Source organism: Heloderma suspectum, chromosome 8 (genome assembly GCF_057233095.1).
Source record: "Heloderma suspectum isolate Gila_16-S chromosome 8, 16-S_ref, whole genome shotgun sequence".
NCBI lineage: Eukaryota > Metazoa > Chordata > Lepidosauria > Squamata > Helodermatidae > Heloderma > Heloderma suspectum.
Genome location: NC_139465.1, coordinates 41,546,370 through 41,569,548, shown reverse-complemented (window position 1 = coordinate 41,569,548; position 23,179 = coordinate 41,546,370). Strand labels below are relative to the sequence as shown.

Genomic DNA, 23,179 nt, shown 5'->3' with positions numbered 1-23,179 from the left:
CCCTGGACTTTATTTCGGTTGCTGCTGTGGCACCTGACTCGATTTGCAGCAAGTTGGACCAGTTTGTGGATTTTCCTGGAATTTGGGGCATTGGGGCGGAGGTTCTACAATGTGCACAAATTTCTGAGCAATTTGCAAATTGTCTGGATTTGTGCAAATTTGGCTGTAAGTTACACAGATTTGGCTGCAAGTTGCACAGATTTGGCTCTAATTTGCGCAAATTGGTCAGAAATGGTGCAAATTGCAGGACTTTCCACCCCAAAATGCTCAAAAAAGTTCCCAGAGTTCAGGGAACAGCCCGCAACTTGGCTCACAGATGCAAAGTTAAGTCGTACACACTGCGGAACTCTGTTGAGCCCAAAAAGAACCGGATTTCCCAGCAACAGACATCCCTAGTCAGAACAGAAACAAACACCAATGAACCATTTCTATCCTTAATCACTTACAGCCACAGAAACAGAATAGGTTAAAGGAAAATTATATATATCCAAAAATATATAACAACGTTTTTAATATAAATACTAATATCTCACTCAAAGTTAAAACAATTGATTAGCAATCAAGAAATGAAATGCCCATCAATACATCACATATATAGACTATACATACTAATTTCCAAATCCAAGGCTGTATAGATTGATTAAAACAATCAATTGTTCAAAATTTGAATAAGATAATAGTATTTATATTAAAATTTTGGGTTTTTTTTAGATATCTATAATTTTCCTTTAACCTATTCTGTTTCTGTCCTAGTCAGAATAGACCAGCCTGGCTGGAGGATGCTGGGAGTTGTAGTCCAAAACATCTGGAGGGTAGTAGCTTGGGCAAAGCAGGAATAGAAACGGACCATTCCTCTGACTCGGTACGAGGCAAACAGATACGCTTATATGGGAGCACAGGATTATTCAGCAACTCCAGTGGGAATAGAGCTAAACCAGCCCCCTGCATCATACTGTATGTGTAAGGGGGCTGGCTATGCCTTCCCCACTCCAGTCTGAAGACCTTCATTCTCTGCAATAGCAGAAGAGCCATCAGTAGTCCTGGACTCAGTCAAAGTGTCTTGTGGTTGCCAAGAGATTCAAGCCAAATCTGGTAGGCAGTGGAGGCTGGTGCCCACTGAGGCCAGTGGGGTGGAAGGAAAGGCTCAATATTCTACTGAGATTGCTGGAGGAGGACTGTCAGGTTCCCCTTATGACCTGGACCCCCTGAGCAACTCCTGAAGGATTTCTTGCCTCCTTAAGAGTCCCACCTTCCTTCTTTTAAACGTCCTTTCCCCAATAACATGGGGTTTTTACATGTTTTTACATGTTTTACATGTTATTGTTTTTCCCCAATAACATGGGGTTTTTACTCTCTGTAAGAGAGCCAGTGTGGTGTAGTGGCAAGAGTTGTGGACTAGGAGCTGGAAGATCCGGGTTCTAGTCCCCACTCGGCCATGGAAGCTCACTGGGTGACTTTGGGCCAGTCACACACTCTCAGCCCAACCCACCTCACAGGGTTGTTGTTGTGAGGATGAAATGGAGAGGAGGGGGATAATGTACGCCGCCTTGGGTTCCTTGCAAGAGGAAAAAAGGCGGGGTATAAATGCAATAATAATAATAATAATAATAATAATAATAATAAATAATAATAGACATGGGGTGATTAGCACTTCAGATACTAGGGTGTTAACCACAACAGTTTACTGGTAAATTAAAGAAAGCAAATTACAACAAAAGGTATTTACAGAATAGAGGTGAGTGATACAACCCTAGGTGTGCTTAGATTTCTCCAGGCTGCTTCTTCCTGCTCTCTCTTCACACTCTGGTCTTCGTCTCCCCCCCGCCCCCGGCTCTCTCTCCCTTTTTATCCCCTCCTCCCCTTTTTCATTCCTCTTCCCCCAGTACTGTTTCAAACCTAAAGAAATGAAACCTACGTCAGGAAAATGAAACTAAACTGGAAAAATGAAACTACTCTTCCCAGGGTTACCCCCTCCCAAGAGAAAACCCCAGGCCTCTAGACCTGACTTTTTTCTTTTCCTTGCCTCTGTAGGCCTCAGACCTTCAAGAGGACAAAAGAAGATTATGTGTGGAGCAAGGCAGCTGCATGCTGAGCACTGGAGCCAATGTACCTGGCTATGAGGGGCTCTCTCTGCCAAAGGGGGGGGGTCACTGCCCCATCTGCCCCCAATATACAGCCGCCTCTGCTGGTAGGTTATGATTCCGGACTGCAACCGTTTTATACAGAAAAAGTATATGCTGGCTTTGTCGGCACCACGTGCAGTGCATCAAACTGACAACGCTGAACAGCTAATCAGTTCTTCCCAGAAATGACCTGGCTGATACCTGGTAATAGTTGATGAGCCCGTAATGGCAGCTGCGGCTCTGAGCGCAGTCTGTGAAGTTCCAGCCATAGCTGCAGGCAAGTCCTTCACAGCCCACTGAACCAACGGGGAGGGTATCATTCACATTGCCGGATGCATCCCGGACCACACACGCACCTAGGGACAGACAACTTCGAATCAATTCCTACTTCATTCCTCCCCAATACAAGTTCTGTGCTTCAATCAAACACCTTTGAGCAGGGGTGTTGAACCTCAGGCCTGCAGGCCAAATGCAGCACTCCGCCATTCCCTGGATGGCCACACACACCTTTCCCCAGCCACCAATCATTTGGTGGTTTCCGGGCTTTTCTTCAGTGTTTTCCCCATTCTGAAAGGTTGAATTGCCCCCCTAAGGCTTCGTTCCTGGCAGTAAGAGCTTTAAGCTAAAATGTGTTGGCATTTTTTGTATTTCTGGCCGCACCCCTTTTGCCTTTGGTCCCACCCACCACTGACTGTGGCCCGTGAGAGCTTCTCCAACATGGAATTCTAAACATACATAGGATTGCGCCTTAAATAAATAGTGTGTCCTCACTGATTAAATCAGTGCCTAGCCATTACTTACCAATTGTAGCAGAAAGAGCCAGATAGGACACGGTTGTCCAGAAAATGGCCATGAGGGTCCCTTTAGGAATAGCCACAGCAGGATCCTGCCCAAGAGAATAAATGAAATGTAGACAAATGCATTCCCAGCCCCCCCACTGTTGTGTTAACAGGTCATCTATTCCATTACATGCTGGGTTTTGTTTGGCTTGTTGTCTGAAATTGTAATTGTATTTTCATGTGTTGTCTTAGAAGCTGCCTTGCGAAGGTGGGTTTTTAAAACATATTTTAAATAAATGAATGCATTAAGTTCTTAACCAGTAATCTTGGCCAGCAACCTAACAATACACAACAATACAATACATTTTAAACAACTCTTGGGCCTCGCTGACTGACTGGCTTAATGACTCTCACTCACTAACCTATTTGTGGGGTTTTCAAAATTGTTAGGGTCCTTCCGTATGAGCCCTGAAATTTGGAACACATCTTGTGTCATCCAAAACATCCCAATTGCTTGAAAAATCAGACAATGACACATTAGTATACATTTGCTGCAGAACAGGGGAATTAAAATGCACCCCCAAATGGTACATCAATGCCACAAAGAGATCTGGAATGAACCCCCAAACACACTGATGACCAGAAAAGTGTGGAAATGGGACACTTTTGCCCTTAACGGCCAAAACCTTGGGCATGAAGCTTACTTCCTAACAGTGGCCAGTGTTCCAGAACAGGGAAAGTGAAGCGGCTCACAGGATGGAAGGTTGGAGTGTAGCGATGCCATCGTTACGTCTCCAGGCTTGGACTTCGGAGAGGGGGCACTGCATTTCACGTCTCTGTACTCCCCCCACCCCCACCCCAATTTAAATAGCAACCCTATGGAGGGGTGGTGAATGAAGTCAGGGTTATGCTGCATGGAAAAAGGGATTTAACCCTTTCCCCTGTGCCATGGTCTTGATCCCCCCCCCCCCCCCGAAGCTGCTATTAGCCCAGGGAGGGAAGCTTCCACTGGTACAAATCAGCCTCCCGCAACCTGGCATCCTCCAGATGTGTTGGACGGCGACTACCCCCCATCACCCCCAGCTGAAATGGTCACAATGGCTAGGGATGATGGGAGTTGTGGTCCACCACATCTGGAGGGCGCTGAGTTGGGTAATGCTGCAGTAGACCTAGACCCGCCTTCCGCCAGCCTGGTGCCCTCCAGATGTTTTAAACCACAACTCCCACCATTCCTGAGCCATGCCCGTGCTGGCTGGGCCTGGTGGGAGCTGATCTGGAAGGCACCAGGCGGGGGAAGGCTGGGGCTACGCAGGGGGCAGCCTGCATGTATGTGTGCATCTACACAAGCAGAAATCCTCATCATGGAGAGGGAAGAGAGAGGCAGGGCAAGCGGAGGTCCCGTTTTGTCCCTTCTCCTCTCTCCTGTCAGGGTGGACACTGAGCCCATAGAATCCCAGAGTAGTTCTGATTCGGAGGAAGAGCAGTCGCTCCTGGGAGAGGAGCGCGCCCCTTTTTCCCAGGGCCCGCAGCTGACAGAGATTCCTCCCACCAACATGCCTAGATTAGAAAGCAGTCCAGGGAGTGACCTAGCACCGATAGCAGACTGGTTGGATGCGTGGCGCAGACGCAGAGAGCGGCGCCAAATGGAGAGCGCGGAAAGGAGGCGTAGCGCCCGGTTGGCGCTCAAAGAACGGTTGCGCCCAGAGGATCCAAGGGAAAAGGGGAGGGATTCTCCCTAGTCCTTATATTCAGGGGTCTGCCAGTAATTGCCTTTCAAACGGGGACCAACTGTTCCAACGTAGGGCATAGGGATGCTGCTGCTCAGATCTAGTTGCTACCTGTAGAGTTGTAAGTTGTAAAAGAAGAATAAAGCTTTGAAAAGAATCCCTTTGTCTGCGTCTGGACTTGGCTACTGGGTTAGACTGAGAGAGCCCTCCAAGGAGCCCTTGACATCTCCCTCTCCACCACCGCCACGTCTCTGCAGCCAGCACTGGGGCAGACCCTGCTGCCTGTCTGCTCATGCTGGACTCACTCCCCGGTGCTGGTGGGCAACGGGTCACCGGTGGCAGGGCAGCCACGCCCCGGAGCTCAAAAGACAGCCGCTGCCAGGCACAGAAGCCGTCTTGACAGTAGAAGCTGGGGGCTCCGGTGTCCGTGGGGCGGTGAATCCCCTCCGGGTTTCACTCAGAACCAGTCGGAAGAGCGACCCAAAGTGCAGAGCGCCTTTTGAGTTCTGACTGGTTCTGACTGAACCCCAGGGCGGAATCACCGCCCCACTGACATCGGGGCCAGCAGCTTCCACTGCATCTCGGCCAGCGGGGGAAGGGGTGGGGAGAGGACCCAGTAGGGCGAGGGCAGGGAACATGTGGCCCTCCAGATGTTGATGGACTGCAACTCCCGTCGGCCTAGGGTAGTCTTGCGGCCTAATTTACAGAGGACGGTCCTCTGTTTGTAGGGCACGGTAAGAACCGGGAGAGCGGGAGCCCTTGACGCCGGCCATGAATAGTTAGCACCCCGCTCTGATATACTGCACTTCCATTTTAAGTGATAATAATTCTTTTAAAATGTGTGTCTGTGCACATCAAGTCGCATATGGAAATGTCGCGCAAATCAGTGTCTCCTTGGTCTTCTCTTTGGGGTGATGTGTATGTGGCCGCCCTACATCAGTCCTAGCCGGCATAGCCTATGGTGAGGGCTGATGGGAATTGCAGTCCAACAAAATCTGGAGGGCTGCATGTTCCCCAGGCCTGCAGCCCGGGGGCGGCTGAGGGTGAGCAGGTCTGCGCTCACTTGGGCTCCTCAAGCAACAGCATTCTCCCCCGGGGAGACGGGCGGCTCCTGTTTCAGTGGGGCTGTGAATCTGCTCTGGGTTTCAGTCAGAAGAAGTCAGAGTTCTGACTGAAACTGAGACCAGATTCATAGCCCCACTGAAATAGGAGCCACCTGCCTCCACTGATTCTCACCACTCTATGGCTAGTCCTTTAACCTGTGAGTGAGCAGTCCCCAGGGCCGGCCCTACCAGGAGGCAGAGTGAGGCAGTCGCCTCAGGCAGCAAATTTTGGGTGCTATAAATGGGCAGCAAACGGTTAGATATTTACCTAGTTGCTATTGTATTTCTACTGCCATGGAGGGGAAGAGATGCTTACGGCATTTTCTGCCACATGTACCAAAATAATTCCGCTAACTTTGGGTACTATTTGCCTTGACTTGGGTGGGTGTGAGACACCATTAGCCACTCTGCCTCAGGCAGCAAAATGTCTTGGGCCGGCCCTGGCAGTCCCACCTCCTCTCAGCTTAAAGGATCTGACTGGGGTGAAATTGGGCTCAGAGGGGGTGTGCCTGAGTCTGCACATCCTCCAAGGCCCATTTCTTCCTCCTCCCTGCTTTGAGCTTCAGGCTGCTCGTTCATGTCTCCTGGCAGCTCCCCGCTACCGGCGTTCACCAGCAGCATGCGGGCACAGCACATGCACAGGCCTGAGTCTCTGCACGGTGTTGGGGGACATTTTTTATCCCCCCCCCCGGAACATGACGTCTGTGCATGCCTCACCCCTAGTCTGCAGGAACCTCTGCTTGGCCTGACCTTTCTCTTGTTTTCCTACACAGTGTGTCCTCACACAGGGGATCCACTTGAAAAATTGGGATAGGGGATGTACACACACACACACACACACACACACAGGGAAGGGCTTGGCATAAGAGCCATACAATTCTCATCCCCTCCCTGGCTTATCCTCTGGCACATGAGTACAACTGGAAATGTACAGCATGTCCCAGGAAGTCCTTCCAGTTGGTGGCCCAGGCATCCTTCCTAGATACTAACCCAGGGGTGCCCAGGGGACAAATCTGGCCCTCCCGGGGCCCCAATCCTGCCCTCCGTGGTTCCTCAAATGGCCATACCCCCTTTCCCCAACCCCTTTCCCTGACTGCTTGGCAGGTTCCCGGTTTTTCTGCAGTTTTTTCCCCATTCTGAAAGGTCAAAATGCCTCTCTTAAAGCTTAGCTGCTGGCAGGAAGGGCTTGAAGCTAAAAATGTGCTGGTATCTTTTGCATTTTTGGCCACACCCCTTTGCCTTCGGCCCTGCCCACCACTGGGAAGCAGCCCCCGAAAGCATCTCTGAAACGGGAGTTGGCCCTCACACTGACAGGTGTTCAACACACTTGTACTAATCCATCCAACCACCCCTCCTTCCTCCGTATGGCTCCAGCCAGCCAGGCCTACCTTTAAATCACCTGAAATGTTGGCTCCTGCCAAGATGCCTGTAGCGGATGGGAAAAAGATGGAAAACAAGCCAAAGAAGCTGCCATCGGGCCCACGCCAGCTTGGAACAAAGTTCTGAGCAAAAATATCCGCTGAAAAAGAAGAAAGCGTGTGTGTGTGTAATGTGTGTGTGTGCGTGCGCGCGCTCCTCCAGCACTTTGATCAAGATGCCATTCTAAACGAGCCAGTGTAGTGTAGAGCCAGTGTAGTGTAGTGGTGAGAGTGACGGACTGGGAGCTGGGAGATCCGGGTTCTAGTCCCCACTTGGCCATGGAAGCTCACTGGGTGACTTTGGGCCAGTCACAGACTCTCAGCCCAACCTACCTCACAGGGTTGTTGTTGTGAGGATACAACGGTGAGGAGGAGGATAATGTAAGCCGCCTTGAGTTCCTTGCGAGAGGGAGAAAGGCGGGGTATAAATGCAATAAATAAATATAAATAAAATAAACGGGCTTTGGTCTGACCCAGCAGGGCTTTTCTTGTGTTATTAAGGTTCAGTCACATCTTTGAAGGTGGCGGCGCGGCAGAGAATCAACATGACATTCTGTTGCAGCTGTTATTTAAGCGAAGCGCCCTGTTTTAGCTCGCTGACTTGGTAGTCCCACAAACAGCTTCAACTCTTTCACTTTGTTTCCCTTCACCAAAGTAAGTCTTCCGGAGCCCTTCGGTTTACGGGCAGTTCCTCCAACCCCAGCCAGCGGTGCCCGGAACAACAGCTTACCTCTGTAACTGAAAAATCCCTTTGCCTGCTTCTCCTCATTAGCTGGGATTACTGTCCCCACAACGTAGTTTACGAAGGAGATCATGATGACTATGAAGAAGAGAACCTGTGCCTGCAAGGCCAAGAAGATCCGGTGTGATGGCAACCAGGGGCAGCTCATAGAACGTGGACGGCTTTCAACAACAACACCCCCAAATCATGCTCAAATCCCTGCTCAGCCTTGATGTTTGTGGAGTGGCCAATATACTCCTGCATCTATTATGTGTACATTCTGCCTTTCCGCCAATTGGTTATTCCGTTTTATCTCCACACTACCCTTGAGAGAGACAGAGTGACCAAGTCTTATACATGTGTGCATACATGTAAGAGGTTTTGCAGGTTGTATATGAATGTGCATGGGTATGTGTGCTGTAGGGATGTATGGATCTAGTTAAATCCATTCCGTCTGTGTTTCACAGATGGCCAGGCATCTTTTGTTCCGTCATCCGCTCTTTGGCAGAATCAGATTTTTTTTTTAGGGATGTACGAGAATTTCATTCTAGTTTGCAAATGTGCATTTGTGCTCATGCACACTTGCGCAGATGCACACTGGGACAGATTGCCACCCCCCCCCCTCCAGTTTAAAAAAACTGGTCCACAAGTCCTCGTGACTCAGTAAAAGCCAGTCTACTGTGGAATCTGCTGACTGGATTCATAGAAATCCAAACTCGTTTGAATCCATTACTTCTGACATCCGTACTGTGCACACACACACACGTGTGCAGACCCTGCCACCCCTCAGGCAGCCACTGCAGCCCTCCAAGTCAAAAAGGTTGTGCACCCCTGTGGCAGAACTTTGTCAACCAGAACAGTTTTCCCCTTAGTCTGGACTGCCATCTCAGGCCTGCTCAGGATCTATACCATGTGGCCTTGGCCTAATTTCAAAAACCACCTGCAAGCTATCAGTTGAGATCCTTGGCAAGAATCTAACCTTCCCCTGGCAGTGTAGTAGGCAGGGAGGAGGGAGAGGAGAAAGAGAGAGAGAAGTGTTGTTGAGCTCAGGCCCTGCTTGTGGGTTTCCAGTCAACAGCTGGTTGGCCACTGTGTGAACAGAATGCTGGACTAGATGGACCCTTGGTCTGATGCAGCTTGGCTTTTCTTATGTTCTTAATTGGGTGTCAAAAAAAGAAAGAAAATAGAATGTCAGAGACAAAGAGACACACACAGAGAAAGAAAGGGGTGTCAGAAAGAGAGACACAGAGAGAAAGGGGCATCAGAAAGAGAGAGAGAGAGAAAGAAAGGGGCATCAGAACAAGAGAGACACACACAAAGAGAAAGGGGCGTCAGAGAGACACAGAGAGAAAGGGGTACCAGAAAGAAGGAGACTGAGAGAAAGAGGTGTCAGAAAGAGGCAGAGAAAGGAGGCAGCGTCACCACTTTGGGGTCTGGCTCCACTCACAGCTGGTATTGGCCCAACCTGACAGATTAGCCCTACGGGAATATGCAGCCCTCATTCCCCACCCCCTTCTACACTATTTCCTACAATAAATACAAAAATAAAGAACCTCTTACCTTGGCTTCCCACTCCATTCCAGCCAAGGAAACACCAAGTAGCATAGTCACCGTGATGACTCCAATGATGCGGATGTCATTTGTGGGGTCGACAATTGTAGAGTTGTATTCCTTGGGGGAAAGAAAGCCAACCTTCAGCTGCATACAGGCCTCATATTAGAATGAGTGTACTGGACGATGGACTGCCAACGACTCAAGGTACAATGCTGAGGGTGGAGGGGGAGATGAATAGGGCCCCCACAGAGGTGGAGAGGGGAAGGAGCTCAGCAGCAGAGAGTGTGCACTGCATGAAGAAGACACCAGGCTCAATCCCTGGCATCCCCAGATAAGGGATGCCAGGTCACCGTGCCTGAGGTATTGGACAGTGATGGAGCAGTGGGTAGCCACTGATGCATGGCGAAAAAAGAGGACATGCATCGCCAAAAAGAGGTCAAAAGAAGGCACCAACTTGCATACCATGTTAATATACTGGAACAAGAATGTTTTAGCCTGCCTCCGGAAACACATGAAGGAGGGAGCCATCCTAGCCTCCCTGGGAAGGGTGTTCCACAGCCGTGGTTCCAAACATGGCAGTGACAGTGGTGGGACTGAGAGAACGGCCTCCTCAGAAGATCTCAGGACATGGGCAGGTTCATAAGGGAGGATATGGTCTTTCAGATAACTATAGTTCAACACATCTGGAGGGCACCAGATTGGGGAATGCTGTTCTACAGTACTTGCCCTTTCTTACCTGCAGGAGGTCCCGTACGGTTTCTGCAAATCCCACAGTGTGCATGGCCACAGCCACGGCATTGGCAAAGGCGAAGATGAGGCCAATGGAGCCACCTAGCTCAGGTCCAAGGCTTCTTGAAATGAGGAAATAAGTCCCACCTAAGAGAGGAGGACACCAGAACCATCACATTGGCTTCCCGAGTTCATCAACCTCAACTGTTTTTTCAGGGAGCAATGCAGGCAGCTTTGAGGGCAGGGTACCAGTGGTGCACAGGAAGGGAAGGTCCTCAAAGGACAAGGCCTAGGCTTTCTGAAACTTTAGTGGGTGATCATTCTGTGTGTGTCCCGGCCCCCATGGAGGCACCTTGGAGAGCTCCTTCAGAGTTCTGACCGCTTCTGCTGACACCCGGAGCAGATTGACCACCCCACTGACACTGGAGCCACCAGCCTCCACTGATGATAATAATTTAAAAACCCACAATGACCTTGATCTATATGGTGAGGATACAGTCACACACACACACACACACACACACACACATGCATACACCTAGGGTGGCCTTGTATGCCAAGGGGAGATGCATTACCAAAAAGAGTGGACAAATGAGGACACCAATTTGCATAACATCTGCTTGTGCTAATGTATAGGACTGTGCAGGGACCCCCCAATCCACCTTGGAGGCCGCTTCAGGGCTTCCGAGGCAGGCCCAATCCACTTCGGGCCAATCTTCCCCCCCCCCGACCCACTTTGGCCTCCAGAGTCTTCCTCTTCCAGGGAGCTGCCACGGCGACTCTCCGTATTTCCAGAAATAGATCCTGTGCAAATGGTGGCCGTCAAATACACTAGATTAATGTTGCATGCCTGACAGCTGCCATTTGTGCGGGATCTACTTCCGGAAATACAAGGAGTTGCCATTTTAAAAATGGTGACTCCCTGGATCAAGAAGATGACTGCCAGTGCATGTCCCGAGGGCCCAGGTAAGGAGCTGGGGGCTGGGCGGCAGCGGCACTGGTGGGCTTCCGGTTCGCTTCAAAGTGCACCGAAAGCTTTGGAGCGACCCGACCTGCTGCGGGCCACTTCGTGCCCCCTCTTCCCCACCTCAAAAAGTGGCCTTAAGTGGCCCGCTTTGGCTCGTCCAGGCTTCAAGCTGAAGTGGTGCACAACCCTACTAATTCATCTGTACAAATGCAAATGTAGAAATTGTAACTATAATTTAAATAGAAAGACAAGGCATTTCACCGTAGGAGGAAAGACTGTGACCAGGTGATGTGTGTGCCCGCTCAGTCTCCTGTCCATGCAGGTACTAACCTGAATTGGCAACCTCAAGAGGACACCTTTAAACAAGGGACACCTCCAAAGAGAGGACTGTCCCCTGTAAAGTAGGACACCTGAACACCCTACACACAACCCAGACCATCTTGCCAATTTTTATGTTTAAAGCACTACCTGATTTCCCTTTGCCATTTAACTACCCGATTTAACTACCATTTGCCATTTAACTACCCGATTTAACTGCCATTTGCCATTTAACTACCTGATTTGACTTTGCCGTTGGTGGAGATGGCTGAAATGGACAACCCGGTGATGGTGGTCACTGTAACAGACATCAGTATGATCACCCAAGTCAGCGCTGCGGAGAAAAGTGGTCATTTGGATTATACTGAATAGGGCCTAACTCGATGTTAAGATGGGGGGGGACTTTGTGGAGAGGGGGTCCAGGGGGCATCACATAGTGCTCTTGTGTATTTGGATAAAAATATAGTAGTCTGGGCCAGTTGTACTGGAACAACAGTAGCCTGCCCTCCAGCAGAATAGAGCTAGCGGGAGTCTCAGGGGAAAGACGTGTCCGTAGTGGGAGGGGGGTGCAACTGTGAGAGGGCTGGAGGCCATTTTCACACACACCCCAGGCCCCCACTTTCCAGGCTGTCTCCCCCTGCAGGTACCGGGATTTTTTTTAAAAATGGGATCCGTAGTAACCTATGGCTGCAAGAGCTGGACCATAAGGAAGGCTGAGCGAAGGAAGATAGATGCTTTTGAACTGTGGCGCTGGAGGAAAATTCTGAGAGTGCCTTGGAAGATCAAACCAGTCCATACTCCAGGAAAGAAAGCCAGACTGCTCACTTGAGGGATGATATTAAAGGCAAAACTGAAGTACTTTGGCCACATCATGAGAAGACAGGATACCCTGGAGAAGATGCTGATGCTAGGGAAGTGGAAGGCAAAAGGAAGAGGGGCCGACCAAAGGCAAGGTGGATGGATGATATTCTGGAGGTGACGGACTCGACCTTGGGGGAGCTGGGGGTGGCGATGGCCGACAGGAAGCTCTGGCGTGGGCTGGTCCATGAAGTCACGAAGAGTCGGAGGCGACTGAACGAATAAACAACAAGTGACTATGGAATGCCCAAAGGGTCGAAATTATCTTGTTTGCAAGCTGATTTTGGCCATTTTGGCACACCATGACCACTACGGATGCCTTTAAATGATGTATTTTTACTTAATTGGGGGTCAGTGGTGGGGGGCAGGGATGGTGGCAGGGGTGGGGGGTGCATGCAGCCTGTGGGTCACACATTGCCCACCTTGGCATCAGAGTAATTCCGCCCTCCAGCCATGTGTCTTCTGGAGAGCTTATTCTCTGAACACAGAAAAGTGAAACCGACTTCACTGTACAGCTCTGCACAGGATGGATATCTCAAGCAAGCGTGGTTTTCGACAGCACTCCTTACCTATTCCTGCTTGTGCAGTGATCCAAGGCAGCCGCAGGTACAGGATGACACCCCAGATATTAAGCATGCAACGAATCTAGGAAGGAGTGGAGCAGCAGTGGGTAACTGGGAAGGATCAATGAAGCATGTCGACATGCAGAATTTCCAGGACAGTGAGGGGAAACAGATACTGGGACTGATTCAGCAGGCATCTGATCGAATGTTCTAAAACTCAAGAATTTGCACCAATTGGATGGTTTATTCCCCCGCCCATGGTGAACTGGGGGAATTCCACCCCCAGCCCCCCAATGCATGGGGATTAAAAAGAGAGAGAGAAAGCCTTCACTGTAGTCAGTAGAGAACTTTCTCTTTTTTAATCCCCTCGCCGGAGGGGGGGGGGAGAATTTCAGGAAGCAAAGGGGTGGGTGGGGAAGGTTTAATCCTCCCTCCCAGTGCACCCTGGTCCAAATGCTAATTGGAGTATGAAGTAAGCACAGACTGGGGGGGATCTTTCACCTACATTTTTATACCATAGGAGCGCTAAATTCCACCAGCATCATTTATTCAGGGCCCACACTCCAAGTTTCGTTGTCACTGAAACACACACACACTAGGGTGGCCATGTGTCCTCTTTCACAGAGGACAGTCCTTTATTTGAAAGGCTGTCCTCTCCAATTCTGGTTTAAGGATAAAGAACAGTAAGAACTGTTGCTCATCAACAGTTAACACCTGGACAGCAGACTGAGAAAGTCACACTGGTCACGTCTTCCCCACTATGGTGAGATGTGTTGTTTTTCTATTTAAGGGCGCAATCCTATGCATGTTGAGACAGAAATAAGTCTTACAATTCCCAGCATTGCTGAGCCAGCTATTCTGGCTGGGGAATGCTGGGGGTTGTAGGACTTATTTCTGCCTCAACGTGCATAGGATTGCGCCCTGAATTGTAACAATTATTTCTAAACTTGCATCTAAATGTATGTATCGGCATATGCAACATTTTTGCAAATCACAATTGTCTTTTGTCTCCTTTTTTGGCAATTAAGAAATGGCCACCATAACACCACAGGCCTACTTTATCTTGTATGTCAGTGTACTCTGCTTCTTTTTACATGGTTCATAGGGCTTTTCTACATGAGGCTTTTAACCTGCACCTTTACATGAGGCTTCTGCTTCCCTGCTTCCAGGGATTAAGATTAGGTCCTTTACCCAAGTTTTTCTTTCTCTGCCTTTCCATATGTTTCATTACACAACCACTAGATGGCACTGTGGTACAGTGGAATTGTGTAATTACACGGAAGTCTCATTCCGCCATTCCTAAATAATACCAGACTTTCCTCAATCTAAAAAAAAGCTGGGGAAATGGCTGCAAAGAGTGGGAGAGGCCCTGGAGGATGATGACGTCATGTCAAGGACCTGCAGACTACCGTGAGTGAGCAATCACAAAGGTAGAATAAAAGCTTTGTGTAGAACAGCTCATAAGTGCTACTTACCATCACACCCTTCACCCATCCAAAACGAACCGGCTCTCCTGGGGGCTTTTCATCCCCCTCGCCAGCATCTTCTTCAGTCCCTCCTTCAGAAAAGCTGCTGCTTCTGTGGGGTTCATACCTCGGTGAGTGACAATGGCTACTTTCTTGCTGGAAAAACACACGCACACAACAGAAATCAGATTGCAGATGGGGAAGGAAGGCAGGACAAGAAACTGGATGAAAAAATGTTTGAGCTTCAGAGCTCCCTGTCCTATCTAGAAAGGACAATGCAGGAGTCATAAGAACTGGGTTGCTTGGGGCAGTGGCTACATAGGAGCATCATGGACAGTGTAGTGACTATTACCTGGCCATGTCCATAGTCCGAAGAGGCTGTGACATGAACTGGTTGCTTTGTACAGCAGGCCCAGAAGAGGGCTGGATCCTGGCTTGGGGTGTGGGGGGTGTGCAGGTGTCCTGGACAAAGTGCCCGCTGGTGGGCCTCCTTCTCCATTGGTGGATCCTGGCAGGGTTACCTTGTGGAAGTGGGCAGCAGCATCCTGAGCAGTGCTGGGCATCTGGTCTAGCCACCATTTAAATTTCCCACAATGCTGCTCAAGTAGCAACCCTCTGGAGCTGGGGTCTCCGATGTGACACCCGTGGGCACCAATGGGCCCACGTACTCTTTCTTGGTGCCTGCCAGGTTCCCTGCCCTTCCTGCCCTTTATTTTATTTCATCAAACTTTTTAGTTACATTTTTTAAAACTTGGAGGCTGCCATGCTGTAAAGCGAAAGATCGCCCTCCAGTGCCATCTTTATTTGGGTTCAAATGAGGGTGGTTTTGTATTTTGGAGCTCATCCTCCACCTCTGGACGTAGGTTCTTGGGCAAGTGGCTTTTCTTTTAGTCTCGCCAGTTTGCCTTCGAGGAGATGAGTGTTTTGTGACTGGCCATGCTCACCCTGGCAGCCATTTTCTGAATGGGCAAGCCCCACCTGCCATGGCAGCCATTTTGCGAGAGTGCCCATGACACTCTCAAAATTCCAAAATTTTGGGCCCACTGACCCAAAAACCTAGGGACCCCTGCAGTCTGAAGCACTGGGGGAAATCATGTGCTTAGAGCACCAGTCTCAATATTTTTTTTAATGGGGAGCCTCGGGGAGGCATCATCAATGGATCCTACTGGGCAGGAACGGCCCAAGGAGTCCTGGTGCCTGAGACAGAGCAGCAAATGCCCCCCCCCCCAGTCAAGAATGGGCAGATTATTTCTCCAGCATCTCACTTTATTTAAGAGGGTTAGGTCATTTATTGTGTCTAAGGCCATATACTACCCTGAACACACCTGATCTCATCTGATCTTGGAAGCTAAGCAGGGACAAGCCTGGTTAGTAGTTGGGTGGGAGACTGCCTGGGCATAGCAACAGGTGCTGCAGGTTTTCCTTCTTGGGAGGGGCCACAGCTCAGGGGTAAAACAGCTGCTTTGGGCCCAGGTTCAATCTCCAGAGCTCCAGGTAGGACTAGAAAGGATTCCTGCCTGAAACCCTGGACAGCCACTGCCAGGCAGCGTTGACAAAACTGGACTAGATGGACCAAGGGTTTGACTCGGTATGAGGCAGCTCCGAATGTTCCTAAATACTCCTCCAAAGGGACTGAAGCTGGCCTGCTAAATATATAAAGCCACAGTGTGCTGTTCCATTCAACCCTGTTTTTAAACCTGAACTACTAGGAAAAACCTTCTTTATGTTGAACGTCACCCTCCCCATTGTAATAATGTCTTACAAAAAACAAAGGCAAAAATGTTTCATTTGGAAGCAAAGTCAAAGAGCTGAAAGGTGTTCCATGCTGTATTGGGGGGGGGCAGAATCTGAGATTTACAGAGATATCCTATGCATGTCTAATCAGAAGAAAGCAACATTGAGTTTGATGGGACTTACTCCCACCGCTGAAGAATCGGTGCAAAATGGTTCACAGTAACAAAGTTGGGAGGAGGCCACAAGTTGCTAACTGGGGCTGAATGTTTCAGGTCCATTATGCCAGAGGTGTATTAGCTGGGCTGGTTCTCAGGCTGTGTTCAGGCCCAGTTTAATGGGCTAGGTTTAAAGCCCTCAAACAGCTTGTGACCAGGTTACCTGAAAGATCTCCGGGTTCTGTGTATACCTACCTGGACCTTAAGATCTTCAGAGGCCCTGCTCTGTGTGACCCTGCCAAGTGAAGTGAGGGACCTGTCTATTAGTGGTGGGCCTTCTCAGTGGTGGCACTCCAGGCCTTTTAACTGTTTTGAAAACAGTTCAGATCTGAACTGCTAACTGGTGCCATTTTTCTGCTGCTAGAAAGGAACATTTTAAAGACTACATTTTACTGTATCTGGTTGTTGTTTTAAATCATGCTATTATATATAAATATTCTGTTATATTCTTGATTTTGTAAGCTGCTCAGATAATTATGTTGATATTCATTTATTGCATTTCTGTACCACCTTTCTGAAACCACCCAAGGGAGTTTATAAAAAGTTCAGAAAATAAAAACCATTATTGAATAAAAACATAGCAAACCAATAAAAACATTAAAAAATTATATGGACAGCCATATAAATATAGGAAGTAAGTTTAAAAAAACCCCCAATACATTTCATAGAACAGTTTCTCCTCAAATACTGGGCCAATTTCATTAATTTTGGGTTGAATCGCCTTTTCTCCCCAATTCTGACATATACTGGATTTGGAAATGCACAGGCAAGTCTCTAAAAATGGCTCTGTGGTTCAGAGGTAGATCTGGTATCCCCTGTTCTCCATCTGTCCCACGGTTTCCCCAGCTAAACGCACACTGTCTTTTACCGTTCCTCCAGCTGCCATGGTATTCTTTGCCACCCCCACCCCCCCAATTCTGCAACAAAACAAAAAGAAAAAAGCTTGGTTCAGTATGGAGCAAATTCAGCATTGCCTAGAGAATTTATTGTGAAGAGAAAACTCCCTGGAAAAGACCCTGATGCTGGGAAAGACTGAAGGCAAAAGGAGACGGGGACGGCAGAGGATGAGAAGGCTAGATAGCATCACCGATGCAATGAATATGGACTTGAGCACGCTCCGGGAGAGAGCGCAGGACAGGAAGGCCTGGCGTGCTATGGTCCATGGGGTCACGAAGAGTCGGACACGACTGAACGACTGAACCACAACAGAGAATGTATGGGGCCTCGGGCACATGTCATGCTGGGGACCCTGCCTGCATATGTGGGGCTTTCAAGCAACGTGGGGCAGGGGCTAATAATACAGACCGGAGCTGAAGCAGGGGTGGGGTCCTTGCTTTGCAGGAGCCTGGAGCAGATGGCCTTGGAGCCCCCCTCCCCCCAGCCCCAGGCAAAACACTTGAGAGGGATGTCAGAAAAATCCACAATGGATTCAAAGGTGCTCAGACTTCTATGAGTGTGACCTGCGCATTCTGCGGCAGACCGGCTTTTTCCTTGTCACATGGATTCTGCGGGCCTGTGGATCTTTTTTTTTACTTTTGTGGGGGATCTGCGCGAATGCGCACTTGCAGTAACGCACATCAGTGCTAATGCGCATTAGTATGGGTGGAACAACATTCTCGCATGTCCCTAAAAAATAATCTGATTCTGTCAATGAGCAGATGACAGAACAACAGATGGCTGACCATCCGTGAAACACAGATGGAACAGTTTGGACAAAATCCATACACCCCTATGCTTGAGCCTGTTGGTTTTAAGATCCAAGTGACGTGTTATGCCAGCTGTGTAGTTTGCAGCTGAGGCTTGGGTTTTGTTTTGTTTTTTACTCTAGTGTAAGCACATGTGGCCCTGATTCTGCTTGGAACCACCATGCTCCAGGAGGGAAGGAGTAAACCTCCCACCCACCCACCCACCGTGTGCTTCCCCAACTCCCCCCACACACACACACTGCGGAGACTTTTTTTCTTTGTTAAACCCCTCTGTGTGTGTGTGGCGGGGGATTCTAGGAACCAAACAGTGGGGGAGAAGGTTTAATCTTCCCATCTGGGACGTGGTGGTCCCAATCCAAATTGGGGCTGTGCAAGCTTACAATAAAGTAAAAAAGAGAAAAGAGAAAAAGAGAAACCTCAGCTACACACTATGGGATTGGTGCAATGTGTACTTTGGCTCTCAGACATAGCAACTGTGTGAGCATCGATTTGATTAGCTGACATAACTTCTTTTGAGTTTCTTGTTCAAAGTACAAATGGCACCCATCTGCTCTCTTCTCTTGATAATCATGTGTAATTTCTTCATGGGCACAAGCAATTATTAGCCCTTTATATAGCATTGCTAATAGGCAATTTTGCCCCTAATTCAGCTCCAGTTGCATGTTAAAATTGTATCTATGCGTGGCCAGTTGTGTATAATGTGGAGAAGGGCAGCGGAGGCTGGTGGCTCTGATGTCAGTGGGGCGGTAAACCTGCTCCGGGTTTCAGTCAGAACCAGTCAGAACTCTAAAGGAGTAATCCAAGGTGCAAAGCATCTAAAGGAGCATCTTGGAGAGCTCCTTTAGAATTCTGACTGGTTCTGACTGAAACCCGGAGCGGATTCACCGCCCCCCTGACATCAGAGCCACCAGCTTCCACTGGATAAGGATGTGCATTCTAGCACTCTCCCATAGAAAGCAATACAATGCGGCTAGAGATCACCCACTCTCCGGAAGCCCTTGTGCCTGATGCAGCATGTTTTCGCCATGTGGAAGCTTTTGTATTTCTGTGCTAGAGCTCCTTTTCTGGACTGAGGTGAAAGTGAGAGCCAGTGTGGTACAGTGGTTGGAGTGTTGGACTGGGAGTCGGGAGATCCAGGTTCTGGTCCCCACTCGGTCATGGAATTTCCCTGGGTGACTTTGGGCCAGTCTCAGACTCTCAGCCCAACCTACCTCACACGGTTGTTGTTGTGAGGCTAAAAGGGAGGGGAGGAAGATTATGTACGTCGCTGCCTTGGGTTCCTTAAGGAGGAAAAAGGGTGGGATATAAATGTAATAAATAAATAGCTTTTCAACCTCTCTGTGCCTTGCCCTTACAATGACCCTGAGAGGTAGGTCAGTGTAAGCCAAGGGACCTGAACCTTAGGCCTGTGGGCCAAATCCGGCTCATCTGCGGTCCTGATCCAACCTCTCCTAAGGCTTCATTACTGGCAATGAGGGCTTTAAGTTACATTATGCTGGTGTTTTTAGCCTGCCCCCTTTTGCCTTCGGCCCCGCCCACTGCTGGAACGCACCCCCCCCTCGGGAGCTTCTCTGCAATGGAATTCAGCCCTTGGGCTGAAAGGGGTCCAGCCCCTAGTCTAAGCCTTCGGTTTACTTTTCATGAGGCCTTTTGTACCGTGGTACAAGCTGCACCAGTCCACACTATGTGTACATGCTAGCTGTGAAGGGTGCACGTGTTCATAAACCAGGGGTGAAGAGCCTCAGGCTCGGGGGCCAAATTTGGCCCTCCAAGGGTTTCAATCCGGACCTCCAGAGTTCCCCAGAAAATCAGCGCACCCTTTTCCCCAACCACCAATTGTTTAGTGGTTTCCTGGATTTTGATCAGTTTTCTCCCCATTCTAAAAGGTTGGAATGTCTCTCTTAAAGCTGGATTAGTGGCCACAAGAGCTTTAAGCTAAAATATGCTCTGTGTGTGTGTGTGTGGCCCCGCCCCCTTTGTCTTTGACCCCACCCACTACTGCAATGCAGTCCCCAAGAGTTTCTCTGCAATTGAATTTGGCCCTGGGCCTGAAAGAGGTTCTGCTCCCCTGGTATAAACCTCGGCTCTCCCTTCAAAACTGTCAGGGCTCTCTCTTTCTACACCTGGCAGTTTTACCGTTATCATACTGTAGTGATAACTATTGGTGCCCATTGGTGTCATGTGCACCTAGTTATCATTGCAGTATGATAACAGTAAAACTGCTGTGTGTAGATTCAGCCCCCGTTGCTGCTAGCAAACACGGCGTGGAAAGCCGTGATTTCTACACGCCTAACTGATGCCGTGTATCTGTGTTGAGCACATCTGTGCCCAGTGTCTCAGCTTTTAGTCAGGGGTGGGGAACCTCCGGCCGGCCAGATATGGCTGTTCTCCCACGCCCATCAGCCCAAGCCAACATGGCCAATGGTCAAGAATAATGGGACTTGTAGTCCAACAACCTTTGGTGGGTGGCAGGTTCTCCATCCCTGCTTTATGTTCTTGAAGGGAAGAATGTCAGACAAGCAGGAGACATATGATAAATAATGCAGAATTGCTCTGTTCTGCCCCAGATCCAAGCAGAGAAGCGTACAGTTGGTAGACTCTCGGGGATGAATTGAGGGAGGTCGGCTCTTCATCTCCCTGCCCAAGGAAGGCATACAAAAGTGGCTTCGTTTGCCTGTGTTTTCTACGGTGAGAAAGAGATGGCAAGTGATGGCCCTTTGGTTTAATGAGAGGCAAGTGTTCTGGTGATCCTCAGTGCCTGCCTCCAGGCTGGATTTGGTGCATTCACTGTACTCTCCAGAAGACCAGCCGTTTTATTTATTACATTTATATCCCGCCTTTTTTCCTCTTGCGAGGAACCCAAGGTGACTTACACAGTTCTCCTCCTCTCCATTTTATGCTCACAACAACCCTGTGAGGTAGGTTAGGCTGAGAATCCATAACTTACCCAAAGTCACCCAGTGAACTCCATGGGCGAGTGGGGGCTAGAACCGGGGTCTCCTGAGCCCCAGCCCAGCACTCTACCCACTACACCACAGTGGCTCTCATGAAACAATGGGCTGACTGTGGTCTCTCAGTGGGGAGGGAAAGCTCCCTGCACATGCTCAGAGGCATTCTTTTCTTTCTTGTCATTCCTCATGCCCAAGCAAAAAGATACGGACTTGCAAACAGATTTTGGAACTGGCCCCTGATAGCCCTTCTCTCAAGTGAATGCATGGTCAGATTCAACTATGGGATGGATAACTTGCAAAGTTGTTTCCACACATCATGCCTCTCATGCTCAATCCTGATGTCACAAGGCACAAATCTGGGGTAATTTTCATTCCACTTCCCTACATGCATTTTTGAAATGCAAGGAAATTGCATTTTTGAAATGCAATGCTAGGGTTGTTCACTTCCATTTTGGGCTCGTGGGACAAAGCTGAAGAAAGAAAGCCAAGGTGTTAAAGTCCCAGAGAAAAAATCATCCAGGCTAGGAAAATACCGGTAAATACTCTACCGCCAAGCAACACATTGCCAATCAGCAAAAGGGCACAAACAGCAACTTTTGTTTCCATTGCTGAGAAAGAATATGGGGCAAGAGCCAACAGTTTTTCTCCTTGCTCATCGCACAATGGCATTTAAGGGGAAGATCACTAGGAATGGGTGAATCCATCAGTTTCGCTTTCTCCTGCATTTGAATTTTTTAAATCTCAAGTTCTTTCCATCCAGAATATGAAGGAATTTGCAAAGGTTGGTAAACTCGCATCAGAACTGAAATGAAACTAAATGTTCAATCATCTGCACTGGCCAAATTCAATAGGTATAGCTATTCCCAGCACGGATTGGGCTGTGTTGCACCTGCCTGCCAGGCAGCTGTGAAAGATGAGGACCCTGCAAAAGAGAGAGAGAGAAAAGAGGTGGCGAGCCTAATTCAGCACTAACATGGCTGGATACACAGGGATTCAAACCCAGATCTCGAAAAGCTAAGCACTCAAAGCCCTGGGCCTGGATGGATGAGTCTGTCAGTTTTGCTTCCTCCCACATACACATTGTTAACATCTCAAGTTCTTTCTGTCCTGAATATGAAGGAACTGGCCGATTTGGGTAACTCCTTGTCAAAACCAAGCCGAAACGAAATCCTGAACCTTCCTACCAGGTCACACCTCCCTTAGTCACTGTGTGTACCGCACAATTTGGAAGCCATGGCATTGGAGGACGGCATGGCTGGCATTTACCTTGAGGAAGGAGTGAAGATCAGCCAGAGTAGGTCTTATCTTCTTGGCTTCGCTGCAGGGCCTCGTGTTGGCGTAGTTTTCATAGGTGGGCACGACATCGATGGTGTTGTACCCAAAGGTCCGCATGTAGAAAGTGCTGTTGTGGGTGAGATGGCTGGCTTGCGCGGTGTCGTACGCTGCCGTATCGGTCTGGCCATAGTGACTCCTGCCATTGTCCTCCGTGCTGATCAGGGTGCTGATGGTGAACCTGCCGTTGGAGTGCGCCGGATCCACGGTTCGTTCTCTCACCTGCAGTTCGGCCATGTCATTGCCTCCTCTGTTTATCTCAACTCAGATCGCAGGTAAGGCCTACGGTGTGGATTTGGGGGCACGTAATGGAAGCTGCGGGAGGCACGGAAACTTTATACCCCATGAAACCGGAAAAACCCGACTCCTAACAGGAGGAAACTAATTGGCTTGAACCATCCCGAACTGGCTGTTGAAAAGAATAGCCTGGAGGAATATCTGAATAGTAGCTCAGCGACTCCAGTTCTAGATCAAGTGTATGATAACAGGTTTTGTATTAAGTCCTAAGGACATATCAGCTGAAAAGGCAACATTTCTGGGAGGCTGGAACGGGGACAATGTCTCTGATTCATTCTGTTTGGGTACATTCCGTTTCCTTTACATCTGGGTTAGGTAAGACAGAAATAGGCAATGTGTCCTTGCTGCGAAGGAGACAAAATATAGTCTACCCTAGATGAGCCTTTCTAAAATATCTATTTCATCATATAAGCCCTTCCTAAACTTTGTCCCCTAACTAATTTAGGAAACTTTTATTTTTTTAAGAAATTCTGTGTCTGTCTGTCTGTCTGTCTGTCTGTCTGTCTGTCTATCTATCTATCTATCTATCTATCTATCTATCTATACACACATACATACATATGTGTGTGTGTGTGTGTGTGTATATATAAAGGTAAAGGTGTCCCCAACCAGTCGTGT

At 48.9% G+C, this 23,179-nt stretch overlaps 1 protein-coding gene across 2 annotated transcripts in view; it reads right to left on the bottom strand.

Moving 5' to 3' along the window:
* The window catches only part of SLC12A3 (solute carrier family 12 member 3), a 67,470-nt gene extending 44,969 nt beyond the window's left edge, over window positions 1–22,501 (bottom strand). Inside the window, exons 1-10 of one of the 2 annotated variants that reach the window (XM_084812094.1) lie at window positions 22,199–22,501; window positions 14,336–14,482; window positions 12,867–12,942; window positions 11,678–11,773; window positions 10,162–10,301; window positions 9,432–9,542; window positions 7,881–7,992; window positions 7,121–7,251; window positions 2,925–3,009; window positions 2,325–2,479 (exon numbers count right to left, since the gene is read on the bottom strand). In XM_084812094.1, coding sequence (XP_084668220.1) covers window positions 2,325–2,479; window positions 2,925–3,009; window positions 7,121–7,251; window positions 7,881–7,992; window positions 9,432–9,542; window positions 10,162–10,301; window positions 11,678–11,773; window positions 12,867–12,942; window positions 14,336–14,482; window positions 22,199–22,501 — 1,356 coding nt within the window. Of the gene's footprint in view, window positions 1–2,324; window positions 2,480–2,924; window positions 3,010–7,120; window positions 7,252–7,880; window positions 7,993–9,431; window positions 9,543–10,161; window positions 10,302–11,677; window positions 11,774–12,866; window positions 12,943–14,335; window positions 14,483–22,198 lie in introns of those variants that run through there. The other variant, XM_084812095.1, reaches the window with a different exon arrangement.
* Window positions 22,502–23,179: the final 678 nt, after the last annotated feature.